The sequence below is a fragment of the Panicum virgatum genome, chromosome 8K, assembly GCF_016808335.1.
Source record: "Panicum virgatum strain AP13 chromosome 8K, P.virgatum_v5, whole genome shotgun sequence".
In the NCBI taxonomy this organism is placed as follows: Eukaryota; Viridiplantae; Streptophyta; class Magnoliopsida; order Poales; family Poaceae; genus Panicum; species Panicum virgatum.
The window spans coordinates 22,961,893-22,974,530 of NC_053143.1; the positions used below are offsets into that span (position 1 = coordinate 22,961,893).

The window sequence follows — 12,638 nt, forward strand, 5'->3', positions numbered from 1 at the left end:
AATACCAGTTCTTGTGTCGATGTGTAATTAATTGTACATGATGATAACCGGGTTGTATATTATCGCTAACTTTTTAATCTTGTCGTGTGACTGATACAGGTTTGCCTCACTAGCTCGCTCAAATGCGTCTATAAGCTATGAACGTTAGCTATCAGGACAACAGAAAATACTTATGCAAATCGCAAAGATTAGAATTGGCGATCCATGTACTCTTCGCAGTATCATAACCTGATTACTCAGATTTACGGTGACATTTTGTTGACTAACCGCCATTTTGTTGACTAACCGCCGTGATTCACTTGAAGCGAGCAATTTATAAATAAGTCATACCTACTCATCGCCAGTCTGACTATCTGAAAATGCCGTTTCCAAATCATTTCAGTGAAAAATGGATACATTGGTCCCAAGATAAATTTTAGGTTATAAAATTAGTAACTTTACAAGGAAGGCCCTTAAGCCAGATCAGTTGGTTATCACAAAATGGAAAAAGTACAATAAATATGCAGGAAGCTGACGTAATAACATGATCATTTCTTCTACATTGACCAAGACAACTATATTCAGTATCCTCGCAAAAAACAAACTATCTTCAGTAATTGGTCACAACAAAACACTTAGCATACAGGTGCTACAAATGAACAGCTCTGCTGGACTGCTATATACAGATCATGATCTAGCTAGTGTTTCCACCCTTTAGAAAAGCCTTCTGGGGTGTAGGGCTCCAAGAATCCAATGAACTGCAGTGCAAATGTGGCAATCAATCAGTTACATGATTGAACATATAATCTGGAAATTGTAGCGAGCTAAAGTTCTGTGATGCATGATAATTATTGAATATAGAAATGTTGTCTTGGTGACAATGTTTTTTTTGTAAATGTGACAATGCTCACTTTTTTTTTGGAAAAGGGAAACTTTATTGATTTCAAGAAGTTACATCAAGGTGATACAATGACTTGAAACTTGCTTGGCCTCCAAACCGCACACAGCCTAAAAAAGTCTAAAACACAAAAGGGGCAACAGAAATCATTGGTACAACTTATGAGTATTATTTTTGAACTTCTTGGTGTCATAGTTAGTAAATGGTATTTTTCCTGCTTGTTTGAAGCATAGAAGTCAATAAGAAATTTGGAAGTGTGCCCAAGAAGAATCAATAGTTAACTGAGTTTATTACATATGAACCAAACTTTGAAGTCTGCAACTGGCAAAATAGAAAAACATTTTTTATACATGCTATAATCAAGGGATTGTGGAAATGAAAAGGACAAGTAAATTATTGAGTGCCTGGCCTTGATGAAGTTTACTAGTGATATCAGCTACAAATTTGTGTTGTAAACATCTCCATGGTTTTCAATTTCAGAAGCTTGAACTAATACAGAAAAATGAAAATTGATTTTACTTTACAGCACAGAATTTGAAAACCATAACTAGGGGTTGAGGTACACCATTTATGTCCATCAGCATCCAAGAAACATCAATCATCTCAATAAATAGGAAACTCCTACTTGTACCTTTGCACCATCTTGAGACCATCTGGCGCCATAACCTTCATGCACACGGATTTCAAAAACAGGACCATATGGTTGAGTCAGATGAACATTCATCCAGCCACAATCACGTAACAAAGAGTCAATGGCTTCAGATGCGAGTTCGTTCTTGCTTGTATCTGAAGATACACAGTGCTACATTAAAATAGACCATAACAGTATTCAAGAAAAAAATAGACCATAATAGTAGCCTCCAACAGGCATGAGTATCAAGCTGGACCATATCTTTACCACTTCCACTAATGTCTCCGCACCGTCCTTTCGTACTCCTGTAAACATGTTTGGCCAATGCCCTTGCAGCATCAGTTAATGAACAACCTTTCACCTCCTATGAATAAGACAACCAGTCTCAGGTGAAAGACAAATTTTATGTGCTGAAAATTTTGTAATATACAAGAACAAGATGTTTGGATGGGACAACATGGAAATAAAATTGGCACAGAGTAATAAGAGTTGAACGTACATTTTTTTTTGTTAAGGTAGAGTTGAACTTACATTTGGTTGGTGTAGTCTCATACAAGATGATATCAGTGTAGATCTTGGAGGAGGTAATCCATCTGGAACTGTTCCAGCTGTTCTGGCCATACCAAGGAGTCGACCCAATCCATCATAACTCAATCCCTGAGAAACATGTGAAGCAGAGTATAAACCTGTTAAAATATTGGCAAACTGCAAGTACGCATATCATAATTATTGAACATGATGGCAAGAAAAAGGTCTGTGCTGTGCTTTTATCCACATGTGTTCAACCAACAATGTTTTTCAACTAATATGCAAAGAGGAAAGTGAGCTGGCTTATGCTGAGTGTATTCATTATGATGGCCACTGTTAAATCATTGATTTATCATAAGAGAGTACATCCATAATTATTCTTAAATTTTTTATTTTTTGTTCCTTTTTCCTCTTTTGTTGTTTGAGGCGTTTTTCAGATCTTTGTTGTACTTATATGGTATGCTTGTCCTTTTTCTTCTCTCATTGAAAAAAAGGTACATCAATAATGATAATGAATAAGATGGCAACATGATTTGTGGAACAAATTTTGGAAAAAAAAAATAAAGAGTGGCACTCACAGCAAGAATATCAGTCATAGTTGTGTAAGGCTGAGCTGATGGCTTTGAAACAGATATTGCAAAGACTCCATAAGACTTTTCCCTTTCCTCTGTATAGAATGTCCTGTATACTTTGACACCTGCAAAAGAGAGTTAATCATACTGTCGAGGAATCTACCAGATCTTTGAATATCATTTTCAAAAAAAAAGAGGTGATACTCCCATCAAATTAATTGTCATTAACTATGCCGTGTTGTGCTTGAATTATTTAATGAGTACATCGACACTGTACTTTGTTCCAGATCTCAAGGAACAAATGCAGATTAAACTATTCAGTATAACAAGCAACGATATCAATTTCCAGAAGCATTGGCTATGAAAGATCGAAGATGCAGTCATGCAGACTACATGAGAGTTGACCAAGTTTCAGAAGACAATGCACGAACCACTTCAATAAATTAAACTAATTACCTTCTTCTATTGATGAAATACCAGGAAGGACATTTGAGATTATCTCTGCTTGCAGCATCTCAGAGAATGAACTGTATTTCCTAACTGCCTGAAAAGGAATAAGCAGAGACCGACAACTTTGTAAAAAAAAAGTATAAAATGAATGTCTGCATTGATTAAGAAATTAATTGCACATAAAGTATTCCTGAACTATAATCTAATCTATTATTTTATAATTGAGTCCACAGACATTTATGTTCCACACAAAAAGTAACATTTCTTCTTCTTTTGCTTAAGAATAAGTTACCTATATTATGAAAATGAAGTAAAAATATAAGTAAACATACTAAGAAGAGGTAATTATGTAGAAAATAGTGCTACCTCAACATTAAGCAATAGGCATTTATTGAATAGCAGCAAAGAACCTTGTGTAATCCTGGGACAAAGAGATGACAAAGCATGCATACATAAATAGATGACCACATTTGAGTACCACGTAATGCCAAACCATAAAAAATGTACATAATCCACATTAAGGGTCAATGATTTTAGGAAAGCTTTCTATATTGTAAGGACCATATATATAAGCATTGAGCCATCGAATCAGTAGGTTTTGTTGGATATTTGTTTGATCTTTACAAACTTTATTAAACATTTATAAAGTTCACAAACTATCTCAACATGCTATTTATCTGCAATGTTTTTGTATGTGCAGAATGTGAGATTTCCAAGCCAGAACAACCTGGACATACACTATCCAAAATCCAAACGTATTTGGAAACATAAAACTAGACTAGATTTGTTTCCATTTTCATATATATTGATATACTTCTGGTTCATCAACTTGATTGTGAGATTTTATTGAGTATAGCAACTATGAGTCTATGACTGTAAATTTGTTACAACATATATCCATCTCAAACATCCATAACCAACTATTAAACTTAAATGTGCATACCGGTTGTAGTTACCAGTCGCTAACCTCCCTTCAACTGTCTTGGCTTCGGCTGAAGGAATACATGCTTTAAGTTAGAAAAGGTGGTCATTAAGGACGTCCAAGGAAAGTGTTATTAATATACACACTTCATTCAAATATAAATCATTTTCTTACAAATTTCCCATATGAGCTGTCATCCACATGTTCATTGCAAAAAGCAGAAATACTTACATCTTCACATGCTTGCAACAGGAGTACATCTAAGAAGTAATTGAGCATGATTTCAATGTACATTGGTCCAACTTATAATATAGAAACTCTGCCTTACAATAGCTGTTCAAACTATTAGCCAAGCATTGCCCGTCTTGTTAACAGATGAGTACAACAATGAAATTTATCGTTTCAGACCATTTGTTGTGTAAAGTGCACAGAAAGAACAGAAAAGGACAACCTTTTAAAGATTGCAGGAAAAAAAAGCATCACAAGGAAAGAAAAATATGAATGTGATTTGATGTTTGGAAATGAAAAGGAAATGCAGGACACACTTGACAAGTAGATAAGGATTTAGAGTTACCTCTGAGTTGAGTGAAGTATGGTTCCTGAACATGCAGCTCAAAGTCGACAGCATTGTACATCTGATGCATAAAAAATGACAAAATGATCAGTCACGAACATCTGATGCATAAAAAATGACAAAATGATCAGTCACAAACAAAACGAAAAGGGACCCCTCGTAGTCGTAGCCAACAAAAAAGGCATCCATATTGCAGGAAAACAAGGATTATTACTATCCTTGCAGCATTGAATTTCCACTATATTGCTCAGCTGACACTGCCCCAAAGGAGATATTATGTGCAATTTGCATGATTCAGTTCCTATAAATAACTCATGTACACTGGAAACAGGTTACCCTGCTCGTCCTGTCCGGTCATAAACATTGCTAGTGTGCCAAAAATTAGTCTTAAACATTGCAGCAAATGCATGGCTCCCTCCTCGAAAATTATGCACGCTGCAATAATTTATTCTTGCTTATATATACTAGAGAACAGATTAGCCCCAGATTCTTGACATACATACTAGAGAAATATTAACCTCAGAATTTCTAGCTTTTTCATCTAGCAACAGCAGACCGAATTCTACCAAATAAAGTCACGGCATCTCCATTCAAGTTTTTTTTAACTAAAAGATCCATGATTAATGCCACAGAAAACAGCTGGAACTGCAGCAACGAAAGGAGGCAGCGAAGAAGCTTTACAGCTTCTTCTTTTTTAACGAACTGGGCAGGAGCTATGCCTTTCAATTAAGAGGGAAAGAGTGAGTTAAAAAAGCTTTACCAGCTTCAGTTCGGCGCCTTTCTGCAGCAGCACCGCCTCCCACTCCTCCGGCCCCTCCTCCCCAACCGGGATCCCGGCCACCGCGGGCGGCCCCGGGAGCCTCCCCTCATCGAGGCACTGCTCAATACCCGCCGCCAGCTTCCTGCACAGGTCGCCGCCGTCGTCGAGCAGGCGGGCGCAGTAGGAGGGCGAGAGGGGGAAGGCAGCCGGGCCGTCGTCCGGGGCGGCGCCGGCAGCGTGGGAGGAAAGGACGAAGCGGAGGAGGTCGCTGATAGCCGACGAGAGGGGCACGCCGCCGATGCCCGGAGACTGCGGGCGCGGCGGCGCCGGCGAGGTGGTGGGGTGGGAGATTGCCATTCACGTGATCTATGCCGGTCTGGGTGCACTTGCCGCCGGCGAAGAAAATGTCTGACTTCTCTGACAACGTCTGCGTTCTCGTCGAGATCAATGAAGTTTTCTTTACTCTTTTTTTATGCTGTCAACCAGCAACATTGTTTTTCTATAACACTAAATCAGCACCCGTGACCAGTCATCAGCCAACTAACATAGCACGGAAGACACTGGTACCAAAATTCCGATTCTTTTCTTAGGCTCGACATGGACACAAAATGTTACGAAAGATAAGTACCGTTATATGGCGATATGGGTCATATACTCTAACTGACTGGCTTATCTACTACTCCTAGCTCACTTCCATTATGCTCTCTTTTTTAGTTCATTCACTGTGAGGTAACATGAATGAATTCAGTGGTAGAGTTAGGGTTAGGATAGCCCACCTGAGATCCACTATTCATGTTCACCTTCGTCGGCGGTCGTTTGGTGGCTCGTTTTCTACCCGCCAGCGCGGATTTGCGTGCTATTGTCTGTCGTCGCCTGCCACTCGTTGCGGCACTTTGTCGCCTGTCGCGGCGACTGTCCCCACCGACCAGCCGCCTGTTGCGGAGTCATCGGCCGCCCTCCCGCACGTCGTGCTCGTCCACAAGTCGTCTACGCCCGCCCCTCTTCGCATCGCCTATCTGCGGCCGCCCCTATTCGTGTCCGCCTGTTCGCGCCCGCCCCTGTCGCCCGTCTGCTGGTGTTGTGCCTCTACTCTGCTGCTGTTCTGCATAACGGAAGAAGGGGGGGTGCTCTGCTATGATCTGTTGATTGTTCTACTGTGGTAACTGCTTTCTTGTATCACCCCAGAACAGCAGCAACATTCAACATTCTGGAGCATTACCACACAACACTACAGCTAAAATAAGCGCACACTAAAATGAAAAGCAAGAAGGAGCTACACAAAAGGGCAAGCACAAGCATCACATAAAAAGTTCAGATAGATAAAAGAAACACTGGAGTGAAATAAAAATTTTATAAACTGAATCGCAGCAGAGAGTTTAAAACAACATCAGAGTCTCTGCATCCAAATAAGATATTAAAAATATTTGTTCAATATATATAGATAAGTGTGTGCACACGTGCTACTACTCCCATCCAACGCTACACCCTTCAACTCAAGAACCTGCAGAGAAGGAAAAACGTACGAGGTTTATGAAAAAACCTTGGCAAACAAACTGCTTTAACCAAGTCATTCAAATCACAGTTAGATTAAAAATTGGGTTACTAATTTGATAAAAAAGAAGTATCATACAAAAACAATATAAAATTGCAGGTAAAGATATATAAAAAACTTCATATCAATGCCTCAATGCACATGCAATTGGTACAATGCAATATATGACTTCACTTCTACCCACACATCCCAAGAAAATAAAGTGAGGGCTGCAACCGCATTGCTATATCTCAACGTGTGTTGCTGTACCGGTACTTACCGCACCAATCCGGCTACGGTTTCTTCGTATGCATATTCAATATGAGAGTGCAAATATATTATTGCAATGCATGAACTTCATATACCTCAAAAATTTATAGCTCCAAGAGCAATGTCACAAGTAAACAAACATATAAATCAAAAATAAAGATAAATTTAGAACTTTTCTGGCTAGTATGAGTTTCTAAAATTTCATATAGGCAATTCAAATAACATTTAGTGGAGACAATTTAAATAACGAAGTTAAAGCGAGTAGATCACGTCGCTACCATGGTCACAGAAATTGGGGTCAAGGATATTGTTCCTCCACCCAAAAACACCGATCCGGTCCCGAAAATGCGGGGTCATTTCTGTTTCCGCCTTGTAAAAACCTCTCACAAGTACGTATCTCGTCCCTCAATCCCATAGATCCCGAATCTTTGTGACTACAATCGCTACATTTACTTGCCTTTACTGAAAATCAAGAACATGGGCTAAGCGTAGTCCGAAGATGCACCACCTCTTCACAAATATAGCTCAACACAAAAAAAACACACTTTAAAATAAAAACATCAAGTAAACAATTCTACACCCGAACCCAACGTCCTCACGCCAACATATGCTAATTTACTGAAAATAGGAGCACTGTTGCTTCTCATTTTTGGAATCTTTAATTCTAATGGACAAAAATTCTCATCTTTTGCCACATGAAAGATAATTGCAGAACCTACAACTTTCTAGTTATCATCAACATTGGGTAAATTCGAGGCGATCCTTAATCTGACATTCTGATAGATTATGTAGAACAGTTCTACTGAGACAGTCATAACTGAAGCTCCAAAATTCGGATAAATATGATCTTTACCAATCTGGAAAGCTTATGAAATTCTCTACAACTCTTTTAACTACCAGAAAGTCCAAAAACGCACATTAACCGACACTGCCCAGAATTACGAGACTGAAAAACAGTCAGATTCCAACCTTAGCTTCTCTCTCATCTTAAATCCGATTGATGTGTTCTCTGCGGCTGTGAAAAGATCTCTAACTCTTCTCCAACTCATATAAAGGTTTGATATTTTTTTTAAGATCATTGAGAGCACTAAAAACTGCCACGAACAGAAACTGCATAGATTGATTGTGAGCTGAGAAAAACGATAAGGGTTAACCCTTAACTCTAGTCCATAAGGCCACTAATACCGCTAATCTCAAGAGCTAAAAGCATCACATCGGTGTGCATTTTCTTTGTCCCGTTTTGGTTGAACAAAAAGTCTTCCGGTCCTCAGTGATGTTAGGCAGACCGTCATGGCCACGGGCCAGCTGGGCGACGACACAGGCCTCCCAAACGGAGGGCCCCCTAAGTAGTTGGGCCAAGGCGCCTCCAAGTAGGTGCAGCTCGGCAGCTGGGCACTCTACTCTGGCGAGTGAATCATCATCAGTGAAATAGAATACGCATCGTCATCCGATCACTGTCGCTGCTAGCTAGGGTTGGGCTGCGCGCTTGTGCGTGTGCATCCTGCATCCGCCGGCCGCGACCGTCGCGACCGCTAGGAGCCTGACAGCTGCCCGCTGGCCCTTGGCCCCTGGGAGGACCAACCAACAAGGCAACAAGCCAACAACAATGCCTGGCGCCCTGCGGCCCTGGGACACCACGCTCCACTCCACAGCAGGTTTGGTGTTTTCATTTTTCAATCTCTTCTTTTTTTGTTAAGTGTGGTTTAAATTTGATTTACTTTTATTTATTTTTATTAAAAACAAAAATTGCATAATTATATGAAAAAACATTAGTTATATTCAACATATTATTCTTATATATTTTAGGACCCCATTTTGCATTTCACCCTAGGGCCTCGAATTCCTGAAGTCGGCCCTACTGTTAGGTGATGGACACGTCGTAGTGGTCAAGGGTCTGGATGTGCAAACGCTCGTGAAGACTGTGATTTCATTGTCTCGGTAATAAAATTTGGGGTCGCCTGCTAAACAAATTCACTATGATAAAGGGCAATGTCAATAATGTGGTAGTTTTGAGGCAATAGAACTATAATACATTTCCTTTGTATTGCCCTACACAACATCTACATCTAAATACAATTTGGAAGAGCTGGAATTCTGATTCCATTTTGCAATTCATTGTCTCAGCAAAATACTGGAATTGAATTATAAACCAATATCAATTCCATGTTTCCAACTCAAATTTTGAGGTCCGGACAGACACTGTATTTGTTTCCTACATCAAGGTCCTCGCTCCTTTCTGTCATGTATTTAGTATCCTTTCTATTGCAAATGATCAAGATGTACATGTCTTCTCCTAAGTGATTAGGAAGAAAGATGAAGATATTGTGATTCTGTCCTCTTTCACAAGCAGAGTGTAGCAGTCAGCATATGGTGCTTCACCTGATGAATATACAACCATACATCTCAGGAAAAGCAGTTATCAAATAAACTTGAGAAGATCTAGAGAAAATTCAAGATTCAGAGAAGTTCTAACCTTCTGTAGAAAAGTTTAATAAGATTAGCAGAAAGATTATGATTCCATCACACGCAATCAGTAATTGTGTCTAACAGCCTATGCAACCCTCATGTGTTTCATGTATCTTAATGCCGACCGCAGCATTGCTCTCGCTTTTCGATCAGGGGCACATCCAGATGTGATCATTTCTTCATAGATAACAGGAACCTGTTAAATCATCAGCAAAACCACAAGGGTCAGAGTTCAGTTCATGCCTATTTCCCTCACGAGCTTGCAGATTTACAACTACATAAATCAATCAGGAAATATAAATTTGTAACCTTGAAGATAAGTAGGTAACTAGTTGATTTACAACAATGTAATACCCGCAAAAAAAGATTTACAACCATGTAAAAAGCAGTAGCTGCTATTCTAATTATCGGAGAAGAACAAAGCTAGAATAGCAAATTAGATCAGATTTGCTTGATCTAACAGATTTGATAGCATGTAACTTAGTTAGTAGGTAGATTTGATATGAGTTGTCTCTAGTTTATCGTGGCAAGGAGAAAGGACGCCCATAAGAGTTTGTGCTTACCTTATCAAACTGCTCAACACGGATTAGAGCTTTCATCAATGTTGTGTATGTTATAACATCAGGCCTCAAACCCTGCAATATGAAATTACAGAACATAGCAAACTTTCATCAAATGAATTGCCGAAGACAGCATGATCAAACAAAAGACAAGTACTATGAGTATCCGAAATAGATCAAAATAACAAACTATAACAAATACACCACTCACATTTTCTTTCATGAACTGCAGCACAGAGAAGGCCTCAACAACCCTTCTATCTTCACCAAAAGCATTAATCAGCGAATTCAACACTAAGATGCTAACCTCCAGGCCATCTGCTTTCATAGCCTTGACCACATTTAAGGCATGGTCCGCTAAACCCTACAAATAAGCAGTGTGTGAACCATGAGAACCCAAAAAAAATTAATTTGAATCAGGCAATTCACTTAATCTGGCAAAAATATATCGACATTGCAAGCCTGATTTGTATACACAATTAAGCAAAAGTATCATATTATACACCGACTTTAGAAATCAACTAGGTAGGTATTAATATCAGAACATATAAGTTCTATGTGTTATTAGATTATGTAGGTTTGTTGTTGACAGAACAATATTGGCTTTTATGAAGTAAATCTTGAAAGTAGGAAAACAGCTTATCAGTTCTGCATCAAGGCTAAGGGTTAGCAATATGGGCCTAACTTGGTAGTTATGGAATATTCATGGTAACCATAATGGAAAAATAGACACAATACAGAAAACTTTCTTACCCTTTGAGCGTATGCATTGACTAAGGCATGGTACATAGTAGGCGATGGCTTCAGGCCATCATGTTTCATCGCTTCGATGCAATCAATTGCCTCCTTGTACCTACCAGACCTTCCATACACATCCACAAGAGTAGTATATGTGATGATGTTGGGTACCAGTCCCTGCTCCTTCATCTCTGATAGCATTGCTTCTACACCCTCCCAACGCTCTTGCTCTCCAAGCAAATTGATCATGATGTTATATGTGGTTGTGCCTGGCGGGCAATTGCTTTCACGCATCTCCTCGAAGAGCTCCATGGCCCGGTCATGCCGCCCTCCTTTACAGTGCGCATCAATGAGAGTGTTCCATGTGACAACATCTGCCTCAATCCCTTCTTCTCGCATTCGGTTAAACGCATCCATGGCGTGCCCAAGGCAGTTGTACTTCCCAAATGTATCTATCATGACATTGTAGAAATGCCGGTCTGGCCTTACACCACTAGCATGCATCTCTCGGAGCACTGCAAACGCCTTTTGCCAATCTCCCCTGTCACGGAACCCCGCAAGGATCCGGCTGAACACATAAGAGCTTGGTTTCACTCCATCAGCTTCCATCTCCTTGAGCAGTATCCTTGCACTCTCCCACCTCCCAGCCCTTGTGTAGGCGTCCACAAGTAAGCTGTACGTGGCTTCATCTGGCGCGACACCACATTGTGACATTTCGTCGAGCACCTGCTCTGCATTCTTGAGCGACCCAATCCTCACATACCCTTTTAGCAGCGCGTTGTAGGCGCGGGTCCGCGGTTTGATCTCCCCAGAAAGGAAGAACTCGAGGAAGAGCGCCTCCGCCTCGGCGACACGCCCCGCAGCGCCAAGCGTGGAAATGAGTGCGGTGACCGCGTTGGACCGCGGCGTGAGCCCGATGGCCTGCGCCGAGGCGAGGAGCTCGAGCGCGGCGTCCGGGAGCGCCGCCCGCGCGAAGGCAGAGATAAGGTCGGAGAAGAGTGGCGCGTCGGGCTCGAGCCGCGACTCCCTGAGGTCGCCGAGGAGTCGCTCTAGCAGCGCGGCGTCGGGCGGGTCCTTGGTGTTGAGGAGCGAGGCGAGGAGGTGCGAGTAGGATGCGAGGTCCGGGAGGAAGTCGTGCTCCCGGAGCAGGGCCAGAAGCCGCAGCGCGACGGCGGGGCGCGAGGCCGCGGCGGAGGCGGCGAGGAGGGAGTTGAGCAGCAGCGGCGAGGGCGGGTCGGTGAGCGACGGCGGGAAGGAGAGCAGCAGCGAGTGCGGGAGCAGGCGGCCGGAGACGGAGAGCGAGTGGAGCAGCGAGGAGAGGAGCAGGTCGAGCGGGAAGCAGAGGCGATGGCGGTGGAGGAAGGGCAGCAGCGCGAAGGCGGCGGGCAGCGACGCGTCGCTGGCGGCGAGCTCCCGCAGCAGCGCGTGCCACTCGTGCGACGGGACGGCCGAGTAGGACGCGGCGAGGTGGCGCTCGGGCACCGGAACGGACGACGGCGGGGAAGACGAGGTGAGGGAGGCCGCCACGGACGGGGAGGAGAGGTAGGCCAGGAGGGGCTCGAAGTCGTAGCGGCTCGAGGGGGCGGAGGCCGAGGCCGAGGCGGGCGGCGAGGTGGTGCAGCCGGCGGGAGCGAGGCGGCGCAGGCGGTGGGGGACGAAGGTCCGGGGGAGGAGGGAGGCGGGCATGGTGGAGTGGAGGGGGACGGAGGGGAGTGGGGAGGTCGGGAGGAGAGCGAACGAGTGTGGTGGAGGGAGGGAG

At 42.4% G+C, this 12,638-nt stretch overlaps 2 protein-coding genes across 2 annotated transcripts; both read right to left on the reverse strand.

The window, feature by feature from the left end:
• Window positions 1-393: 393 nt before the first annotated feature.
• On the reverse strand, window positions 394-5,750 carry LOC120644222. The gene is made up of 10 exons (XM_039920788.1): window positions 5,315-5,750; window positions 4,555-4,615; window positions 4,002-4,050; window positions 3,425-3,479; window positions 3,065-3,152; window positions 2,615-2,733; window positions 2,040-2,165; window positions 1,776-1,872; window positions 1,509-1,663; window positions 394-737 (listed from the first exon to the last, which is right to left on the reverse strand). Exons 1-10 carry the CDS (start codon window positions 5,669-5,671, stop codon window positions 678-680), a joined length of 1,167 nt encoding a protein of 388 aa, XP_039776722.1. The 5' UTR covers window positions 5,672-5,750; the 3' UTR covers window positions 394-677.
• Window positions 5,751-9,077: 3,327 nt separating this feature from the next.
• LOC120644223 (pentatricopeptide repeat-containing protein CRP1, chloroplastic-like) lies at window positions 9,078-12,569 on the reverse strand. Its single transcript, XM_039920789.1, has 5 exons — window positions 10,895-12,569; window positions 10,353-10,505; window positions 10,145-10,216; window positions 9,589-9,777; window positions 9,078-9,494 (listed from the first exon to the last, which is right to left on the reverse strand). Exons 1-4 carry the CDS (start codon window positions 12,563-12,565, stop codon window positions 9,667-9,669), a joined length of 2,007 nt encoding a protein of 668 aa, XP_039776723.1. The 5' UTR covers window positions 12,566-12,569; the 3' UTR covers window positions 9,078-9,494; window positions 9,589-9,666.
• Window positions 12,570-12,638: the final 69 nt, after the last annotated feature.

Excerpts from the sequence above, each read along its gene's own strand:
- LOC120644222 (XM_039920788.1), bottom strand. The coding sequence starts at position 5,671 with ATGGCAATCTCCCACCCCACCACCTCGCCGGCGCCGCCGCGCCCGCAG. Across the intron at positions 4,616-5,314 it reads AAGGCGCCGAACTGAAGCTG|ATGTACAATGCTGTCGACTT; the intron begins GTAAAGCTTTTT and ends TTTATGCATCAG. Across the intron at positions 738-1,508 it reads GGTCTCAAGATGGTGCAAAG|TTCATTGGATTCTTGGAGCC; the intron begins GTACAAGTAGGA and ends TTTGCACTGCAG.
- LOC120644223 (XM_039920789.1), bottom strand. The coding sequence starts at position 12,565 with ATGCCCGCCTCCCTCCTCCCCCGGACCTTCGTCCCCCACCGCCTGCGC. Across the intron at positions 10,506-10,894 it reads TCAATGCATACGCTCAAAGG|GGTTTAGCGGACCATGCCTT; the intron begins GTAAGAAAGTTT and ends GCTTATTTGTAG. Across the intron at positions 10,217-10,352 it reads TGCAGTTCATGAAAGAAAAT|GGTTTGAGGCCTGATGTTAT; the intron begins GTGAGTGGTGTA and ends TTCATATTGCAG.